The sequence below is a fragment of the Pan paniscus genome, chromosome 17 (assembly GCF_029289425.2).
Source record: "Pan paniscus chromosome 17, NHGRI_mPanPan1-v2.0_pri, whole genome shotgun sequence".
Taxonomy (NCBI): domain Eukaryota; kingdom Metazoa; phylum Chordata; class Mammalia; order Primates; family Hominidae; genus Pan; species Pan paniscus.
In genome coordinates, this window is record NC_073266.2 from 94038741 (window position 1) to 94048157 (window position 9417).

At 51.4% G+C, this 9417-nt stretch overlaps 2 protein-coding genes across 19 annotated transcripts in view; one reads left to right on the forward strand and one right to left on the reverse strand.

The window, feature by feature from the left end:
- The window catches only part of ZNF516 (zinc finger protein 516), a 142256-nt gene extending 137007 nt beyond the window's left edge, over nucleotides 1-5249 (reverse strand). For 4 of the 18 annotated variants that reach the window (XM_055102378.2, XM_055102374.2, XM_034944081.3 and 1 more), the window contains exon 1: nucleotides 801-1638. The gene's annotated coding sequence lies outside the window, so the exon portion shown is untranslated. Of the gene's footprint in view, nucleotides 1-283; nucleotides 390-800; nucleotides 1639-3534; nucleotides 3783-3980; nucleotides 4159-5102 lie in introns of those variants that run through there. The other 14 variants (XM_055102377.2, XM_063597375.1, XM_034944075.3 and 11 more) reach the window with 10 other exon arrangements.
- Nucleotides 4409-6914, forward strand: ZNF516-DT (ZNF516 divergent transcript). Its single transcript, XM_008952689.4, is given in 3 exon segments — nucleotides 4409-4623; nucleotides 5116-5364; nucleotides 5367-6914. Coding segments are annotated over 3 exon segments (492 nt in total). The 5' UTR covers nucleotides 4409-4545; the 3' UTR covers nucleotides 5532-6914.
- The last annotated feature ends 2503 nt before the right edge of the window (nucleotides 6915-9417 follow it).

Here is a 9417-nt window from a genome sequence, read left to right on the forward strand (position 1 = left end):
CTGGCCTCCGCCGCGCCTCGGCCCCCGGAGCCCGGTCCACGCCGCCGCGCGGACCCCCGCCTGCCCCGGCCCGGAGCCCCGCGCAGACCCCAGTTCCGGACCGGACCCGCCCCCCTCCCCGGCCCCGGCCCCGGCCCTCCACACCCCCATCCGCTCGCTCCCCCCAACCCCGCGGCCTGCCCTTCCCCCCGCAGCCCCCTCTCTCCTCCTCCGGGCCTCGCTCCCGCCCCCGCCGGCTTCCCCCGCCCGCCCCGCTCGCCCCCGCCCCCAGGCCCGCACAGACCCCCGCCTTTGTTATGGTGCGAAGTTGGGCTGTGGGTCCGTCTCTTTCACTTCTTGGGTTACAGTGCAGGCGTGTGACGTCCGCTCCACATGACGGGGGCGGGGGGCGGGCGCCGGGGGGCGGGGGCGGCGGGCCAGGCCCTCCCCGTGCTTCTCCGCCCCTTCCCGCCCCGCCCACGGCCCTCCTCCTGGCAGCCCAGCAACAAGCGGCCACCGCCCCCACCCCGGGGCGGGCAGGTGAGTTCCCCCCCCCGGCCCGCCCCCAGCCCAGAGGGCCGCCCCGCGCTCTCGCCCCCGGCCCCTGGCCGCGCGTGCCCCAGGTCCCCCAGTAGCGCCCCAGCGCCGCTGCTGCTCAGACACACCGAAATAGGAATGATTTAATCCAACGACACCTCCCAGGGCTGCCCAGTCCCGGTTCCGCCAGCTCCTGAGATTGGGGAGGGGCAGAATTGGGTGGAACTCGGGCTGGGGGGCGGAAATGGCCCGAGTGGGAGGGAAGGCGCGGAGTCGGACGCTACCTTGTAACCGAGTTAGATTTCTGCAGAAGAGGAGGACGAAGATCGCCCACGGACCCTCGGGTGACCTCGGTGCGGCCTGGTGGCCGGGCACACCCGCGCATGGACGAGGTCCCTCCCAGGGGTCTCCCTGCAGGGGTCTCCGGGGAGGTAGTGGGCACGTGGGTCCTTAACCTCTCCATTGCATCATCCCCATCCCGGTGGGTACAGAAGCGCAGCAACCCCGCGGTGCTCCCGGAAGACACCGCGTCTCCAACATTTACACGGAGATGCTGCTCGGCTCAGGTCGGGTCCGTACGCTTCCCGAGGTGCGTACTACGCGAGCCACACACATCACTACCGATATTCCTGGGAAAGTCGGTGCCACAGTAAGTCAGCTGCAAGCGTGGGGTGGCCGGTGACGCGCTGTGCCCGTGAATACGCCCATTGTGCGGGTCAGACGCAGCCAGGGCGCAGCGTTCAGGAGGCGGGTGGGCAGCCGAACTTTCACTGGCCACGAGCGCTTCACCTTCTAGAATTTGCCAGGGACTAAGCATCAACTCCCAGTGAGAAAATCACATGTGAAGTTGGAAGACACATGCTGCCCTTCACTTTTCCACGGAGTTCACATCAGTTTCAGCAATCCGCGTTCTCAGTTCGCGTTGCCCAGGCGAGTGGGCTCCATCATCACCTGAACCAAAAACGCACCAGGGCGCGCCTGCCCAGGCACCAAGGCCGAAGAAACCGCACGTTTCGAGTCCCCAGTTGCTGAGAAACAATCACAGCCCTCCTGTTTTCTTCCCCTTCTGCAGGTTCCGACCTGAATCTGAAAGTGCTTCTAAATCCCATGCTTCACAGAACGTTCGGAGGGGGAGGCGCTCCGTGGGGGCTGCTGCGTGCCCATGTAGCCGAACTGACTCGAATAAAAGCGTGTCCACGTCTACATCACACATCTGTGTAAATGCAGAAGCCTGCGGATGCGCGGGGCTGGCCAGACTTCACAGTGTGCAGACACATGGGCTCATGCACGCGCACGCGCGCGCTCACACCCCCCCCCAAATTACCTCCGGGATGGAGAAAGCCGCTGCGGATTGGCCAGCAGAGCCGTCACTCACGCCCAGGGGGCAGGGAGACTTCGCAAAGCTGTTTCCTTTTTTTTTTTTCCTTCTCTCTTCCCTACCGTTTCATTTAATGGTAAAACAACAGCAGAGCTCTGAAAGTTAGCCATCTGCGCAGAGTTTGCCTTCTTTAAGGAGGGAGGCGTCAGACGATATCCATTTAAATATATTTTGTACTTCCACAAAGGATGGAAAGGGAAATTCACGAAGGGAGTGGAGGCGGAAAGGGAGCTCCGAGTAAGAAGGAGGGGTCATTCCGCGGGGGCGGGGGGGGGCGGGGGGGGCGGGGGCCGACGCAGGGGAAAGAGTTGCTCTCTACACCGAAAAGGGACTTTGACCTTCCATTGATCTCGAAATTCAAAAATGCTTCTTCACAAGTCAGATTGTAACAAACACTCGTTCCTAATTTATGAACTCGCCGTTTTGATTTTATTATTTAAGCATGCGCCAGCAATCGTGTTTCCTTAAGAAAGAACTGACCTATTTTTGGCTGGAGATAAACGATCATGTTAACAGATGTTAATCTTGTAATCTGTTTTTCCTGTAAGCACTTTACCTAGCCGGGTTTCAGACCTTAAAAATAACATCTTTTCCAAAAGGACCTGACGTCACAATTCACTCCCTGAAAAATCACACTCCCCCTCCAGTTTCTTCCCCTGCAATGATTTCAAAGACATTAAATCTTTTCCACTTTATAAATGCTGATCTGTTCTGCCTCTACTCCCACAGGCTCTTATTTGCATTTCAAATTCCACAGGTTACACCAGTCGCCTGTTCAAAAAATGTAAACCAACAATGCAGCAGCAAATGGCTTTTTGTGCATCTGGATTAAATAAAGCACAGAATGAATATATTTAAAAAGAGGGCTGCGCAAGTTGATCTTTGCACACCCGGAGACCCAGTGACTCTTTATCAGCGGAATGAGTAAGACACACACACAGCCCCCAGAGCTCCCGGTCTGCTGCGGGAAGCTTATTAACGCTGATAATAGATGAAGCTGACTTACAGACCCACATTTTTCGGGTAAAAGGCTGGTTCCCTCTGGTCCCTAATTGCGGGGGTCCACTGGCTTTCCTCACCACACACATAAACTGCTGCTTTTAAATACCCCACTCGGCTGCCATTTAACAAACTTATTCATACAAAGTTTCGTTAAAACTTGAGGCGGTTTAATCTAAATACTGATCGTAACTACTCAGTCTGTTAGTTCTCCCTGGAAATGGCAGCGGAGGCGCCTCCCCCCACCTCCCGCCCAACCACACACACCCCACCGCATTCTTCCTTCATACACCCGGGTTCATCTCGCCACCGAGGCCTACCCCACCCGCACCCGGCGGGGCGCAGCTCCGAGGAGTCCCTGCCCACCCCTCTCCGAGTCGGTGCCAGACCCTCGCCCCCACCCCCACCCCCGCCCGAACTTCCCTTCCAGGACCTCTCACTTCTTTAACGTTAGGGTCACTTAGAAGCTCCCAGCAGACTGGCAAGCATCCGGGGAGGGGGCCGTAAAAAACAAGGCCACCCCCCACTCCACGCAAACACGTCCCCTAGGCAGCAGCGCGCGGTGCCCACAGGCATCGATCCCATCCGCCAAACCCTTAATAATTGAAGCGGCTCCTCGGGCCCGCAGCCCCATCACCCACCTTCATTAGCCGGAGCGTTTTACTTTAAAGTAAGGCAATTTGCTCTTTGTCTCCTAATGGATGGAGAGCGCATCCGAGCTCCCCTCCTCCCGCGTCGCCTTTGACGAAGTGTACAAAGCCAGAGCCTCTTCCGTGCTCCCACCCCGGCCCCCACCCCGCCCCTCCACTGCGGTAAAAACCACCTCCCGGGCGCTCGCCCCGCCGCCCGAAGTTGCATCTTCCCCTATCCTGGAATTGCCGAGCAGAGCAACTACCCACCGGGAAAGCCAAGTAGCCCTCCCCGCGCCCGGGGGGCCCCTCCCCGGCGCACCCCCCTCCCCAGCGCCTCCCCCCCGACCCCCAGCGGCGCACACCAGAGTACGGGGCACGTCGGGGCTCCGGGCCCCGCGCCCACCGCCCGCCCGCGGCCCCTGCGGCGCAGCCCTCCCCCCGCCCGCGGCCCCTACCTTGGCAGGGAGGCGGCGGGCCTGGGGAGGAGGACGCGCACGCCCCGCGCATCTGAAGGTGAAGCCGAGCGCCCGCGGCGCGGAGCCGAGCGCTGCACTAGACCGACCGCGCCAGCTGCGCCCGGGCGCGGGGGACGCGCGAGGGCGCGCGGGGCCCGCCACGCGCCCGGCCCCCTCCTCGCGCCGCCCGCGCGCGCCCCGGACGCGTCCGCCCCGCGGGGGCCCCGGCGCGAGCCGGGCTCGGGGGGCTGCGCGGCACGGGGAGGGGGCCGGGCGCTCACGGCCCGGCGCAGGCCGGAGGCTTCCCCCAGCCTGGGAATGGTCTGCCCTGTAGGAAACGCACACTCCACTATTGTCTCATCAGCACAAAGTTCTGCCACACTGCGGGGACAGTCTGGAGGCTTGCAGTGACTCAGACACAGCCAATTCCTCCCCTAATAGCACTGAATCACGGTTCCAGCGGCCAGTGGTCGCCCCTCGTCAAGGTCTAAGGCTGCTGCGGCCCCGGCTCCCGGAGGCCGTTTCCGCGCGCACACGCGCATCCATACGTACAGACGTGCTCGGGATGCGGGTCCCGCCGGCGGGTACCTGGGCACTGCGCCCCATCTGGACTGAAATGGGGACACCCCTTCGGGGGTCCCAGGTGCGTGTGCATTACACACGGCGTAGCGTGTGCGTGTCACTCAACTTCCTGGTAAATGCCTCTGGGGGTGTTAAGATGCAGGATCAATACATTAAGTCCTGAATCAAGGGTCACAGAGGTCCCGCTGGAAAGACTTCAAACAGCGGCTCTGCCACATGGCCATTTAAAAATGAAGGGGTTGTTTACCGGTAGCCTTGAAAGTTCAACTCTTATTTTTCTGTTCTTAAAACTTCATTTCTTCACCTCACCTACTCCCCACGAGCAGTAGTTAGTTGTAATAAGTTGAGTCTGGGACTAGAAATCCTAATTTGACTCCAAAACGCTCTCCTGTTACAGGGCAGGGATGGCCGGGGTGGGGGAGGGGAGGGAGGGCGCGCGGGGGCGGGGGAGGGGCGGGTCGGAGCTAGCGAGGGCGAGCGCCCCTTCACCGCCGGTGACGTAGACCCGGGGAGCTGCGGCCTGCGGAGGGGTAACACTACCTTCTCCCACCAGGCTCCTGGCCGTATTGTTCTCCTCCTCGTGATAACTCCGCAGTGGAGGTGGATTCCGTCCAAGACGCCCAACGTGGCTCCGCGTAGCAATCAGCGCTGCAATCCTGGCGGTTACCTCAGCGGCGGCGTCTCTCTCTGCGCCTCACACTCGCAGCCCGCGGCCCTCCCCAACTTAGGGCGTTTACAAAAGAAACTACTCCAGACGCGCTGCAAAGGGAGGCGCTTGTGCCCGAAAGCTGGCGATCAGACGGGGGGGGGGGGGCATTCTGCATGTGTGATGTTTCTGGGGGCGGTGGGGAGTGTGTGTCGGGGTCGGGGGGCGGGGGGGAGTCAGGCAGAAAGACAGGGAGAAACTCTGCTATGAAGGATCCGCGAGTCCTAAAACGTAAGCTCCGTGTGACTAACGACCTGCACTGATTTGGAGAGCGGGCATGTTAAAGGTCACGGACAATTGTTGCTGGCTTCAGCATGAATGCCTAAGTGGGATGTATTCTTCAGCAATCACATTGAAGTCTGATTCACCGAAAAGTATTGACGTGCCCACCATTCATTTCAGTACACTGTGAAAATGCACAAAGAAAGTATCCCCAAATTCAGTTAATTACAAAGCTGTAAATGTCCTTGTATACACATATTATTACATACATGTAGGTAACAACAAAGATTAAAATTTGAAGACACTTCAATAGCTTTTTGGTAGGATTTTGGAATGAATATCAGTCCTGTAAACCTACGTTCATCTGCATTCTTGGGTCTATTTTAAAGTACAATCTTGCGCTAACAATTTCCATGTGTTGAAAATGGACAAGGTAGATCATTGAATGGTGATCAAGACTTCCAAACCCCTCCACATAAAACTGTTCATGACTTGCTTCCTTTTTCTAGCCGGTTTAGGGCCCTGTCTTAAGTCACCCACATGTGATTTCACTCAGGGCATTGTCTGTCTACAATAATATTGTGCTTTTAAACCATTTCCTTTCTTACACGTTTATCTACAGTGCATGCGAAATCTGAGAGCGTAATTTGATGGATGGGCAAAGAGTTAAGTCCTGGTGTCTGGTGTGGCAGACCTAGAAAATGGCAGCTGGAGGGCCAGCATCATTTTGTTACTGACAATTGAAACGTGTTCACATTGATTATACACAAGTCACTGGTGGTTGTTCATTTGTCAATGCACTATTCCTAGCTCACTACACACACAAAAAAAGGTATAAAAATCAAATGTTTAATACAAGTTTCCATATTATTCCTGTAACCATATTTAGCATTGCCAACATTTCAACTGTTTTAATAGCTTCAAACACTTAAAGTAACCATTAGGGATTAAGGGCACCGTTTGCCCCTGGAATGGCCCAGGAGAGCTTCTCCTATTTTGAAAGGTTTACGTAAATTATAGTATTTGGATGGAGCAAAGTCAGCAGTATTAATGGTTGAATATTAATGGTTGATTTTGGCTACTTGTTTTATTTTAGTGATATGTGATATTTTACACATGTATGGGGTACGTGTATTTGTTACAAGCGTAGAATGTGTAATGATCAAGTCGGGGCACTTAGGGTACTCATCAGCTGGGGTATTTATTGTTTCTATGCGTTGGGAACATTTCAAGTTCTGTCTTCTATCTATTTTGAAATACACAATCCATTGTTATTAACTGTAGTCACTGTAGTCTGCTATCAAATATTAGAACTACTCCTTCTATCTAACTGTATGTTTGTACCCATTCACTAATTTCATTTACCCCCCCCACCCTCTATTTATAATTTTATAACAGACAATAATTTTGGTTAATGAAATAAATGGGGGAAAGAAAGCATTTTCCCTTGCTATTGTCTAATGAATTATCCGTTCAGCCTTTGGGACTTCACCCCTTTCAACGTGTGATGAAATGGTGTTCAATGGTTATGGAGTGATTGAGGACGTTTAGATTAGAAACATTCTCGAGGACTTCCATTAAAAAAATAGCTCAGAGTAAAAACCAAAAAGAACTCCGCCCCCCACAAAAAAAAAGGCCTCCAGTGCTTGAAAGCTAGAAGTGAAACTGTCTATACTATAGCATAAAATCGAAGACAAACTAAAAAATACGTATTAAATATTCATGCTCAAAAATTTAAGTGCTCTGATTAGACAGTTGGGTGTGCTACTCATTAGTAAATAATATTAACCCTATCTTTGTGTAAATTTATTAGGATTGTCTATATCTGAAAAAGAAGAATTATATTATGCAATTAAGTCAAGGAGTAATCTTTTGTTTTCTGAACTAACTTAAATTTAGAGATTTCAGAGTGGATTAGGGAGAAATTTGATTTAAATTATCAAGTATTCCTAGGTAAAGACTGTTTTAGGAGTACAGCTGTGCATTCCCTTTGTACTGTTTGGAATAGGCAACTATTTTGTGTATAAATGGAAATTGGCTATTTATTTAATCACTGATGGTTTCAAAAATATTACACCAATCCTAACGTGTTGGTTTTTTTTTTTCCTAAAATCTTTCCTTTTCATGGAACTAAAAAATTCAGAGAATACACTGTATTTGAATATGGAGGAGGGAAGAAACAGTCCTTCAGCAAGGGTGTATCGATATGGAATTTAACAGGATAATCCCCTTCATGGATGGTGTGGCAAAATTATGATTATATTTTAAATAGAGTCTTCTATGAAGTGGTTTCAGACTGCTTAAATCTAAAGTTAACAGAATATTTTAAATCTTAATTTAGGAAACTATCTCAGTTATCGTACACATTTCTTACAAACACACACACACACAAAAGAAATCACTTCTAATGTGATCTACACCCAGAGTCTCCCGTGTTTACACTAAGATGGCTTCTTACCAAGCTTTCTCTTGTGGGGTCTTTTATTTGAGGTCAAACTGACAGTGATTTAGGTTTAATCATGGTTGAGACTTGCACGTTGCTTGAAACACTTTTGTGAAAATTTGTTCCTCCCTCTTCTGTATTCAAGTCAAAGGATGCCTTCAACAGGTAGTATGCCTGAATTTTTAGTTTGCTGAATAATCCATAAAGCATCGCCTCAAGATTGGACGCAAAATGCACCCGTGTGTGTGGGACAGAGAACGCCTTACTCATTTTCCCAGTAGCAGAAATCTTAAGAACTTTCCCACGGAACCAGCATTGTTAACAATCTGTCCTTGTTTTCCACACAGAAAAAAAAAAAAAAAAACCTTGCTGACCCATACACTATTGTTATTGCAACACAGATTTTCCTCTTACTGATTTTTGTGCATATATTTTGAATAATGATAAAGATGACATTAACAAATAACAATCTTGGATCACAGAGTTAGGGTATTTTTGCAATGGAGGAGAAAGCATTGTAGAAAAGGTACTAGCAGTTCAAGCAACTGCAGTCACATTTTCTCACCATTTGCAGTTTTTGGTAACTCCATCAGGACTTCACAGCAGGTAGACGACCCTCAAATCTGTTCTTAATTTCAACTTAAGTAAAAGACTCTCAGCAACAGCTGGCTTCACAATTGCTGATACAGAATTCCACAGATGTGGTTGAGAACGGTTTGAAGAATAAAAGGAACTAGGCCGCAGACCAGAATTCATTTAAGGAAAGACAAATTCAATAAAGATTCCTCTTTTGAAAGATTGCCTGTGTTAAGGAAGAAAGGGACTTGTTTTTCTTATTACCTTTTCTTATAATCCTACACTATGTTAATTACTTAACAGATAGGTTGTGACCTATTAACACCACACTTTCTTACAACAGCAAAACCATTGACTTTCTCTGCCCCCAAAGCTCATTATGGCTCACCATGCATAACTGATTACATGTGCATGTTTATGCCAACTTTTCTAACGGAACTGAAAATGAAATAAGGGAACCAGCAATATCTCCTTCACTGTGGGTAGGCTAGGTACACTTGTAATGAAACTAAGTAGGGAAGGCCTTTGCGTGAGATCTCATTTGACACATACATGATACAGTTCGAAGGAAAGCCGCCTTGGCATTCAGGGGGTTCGCTGGTGTAAGAAACAGAACCGTAAGAAAAGAAGTGGTCAGCATATGAATGAGTTGTCATAATTAAGGAATAAAGATATTTTGTTGATGGAGAGGCCAGCCACAGTTTTGGCGGGGGTGGGTGAGGGACTTTTTAATCATATAATATAAAATTTACCATTGTAGCCTTTTTTTTTTTTTTTTTTTTTGAGACGGAGTCTCGCTCTGTCGCCAGGCTGGAGTGCAGCGGTGCGATCTCGGCTCACTGCAACCTCCGCCTCCCGGATTCCAGAGATTCTCCTGCCTCGGCTTCCCGAGTAGCTGGGACTACAGG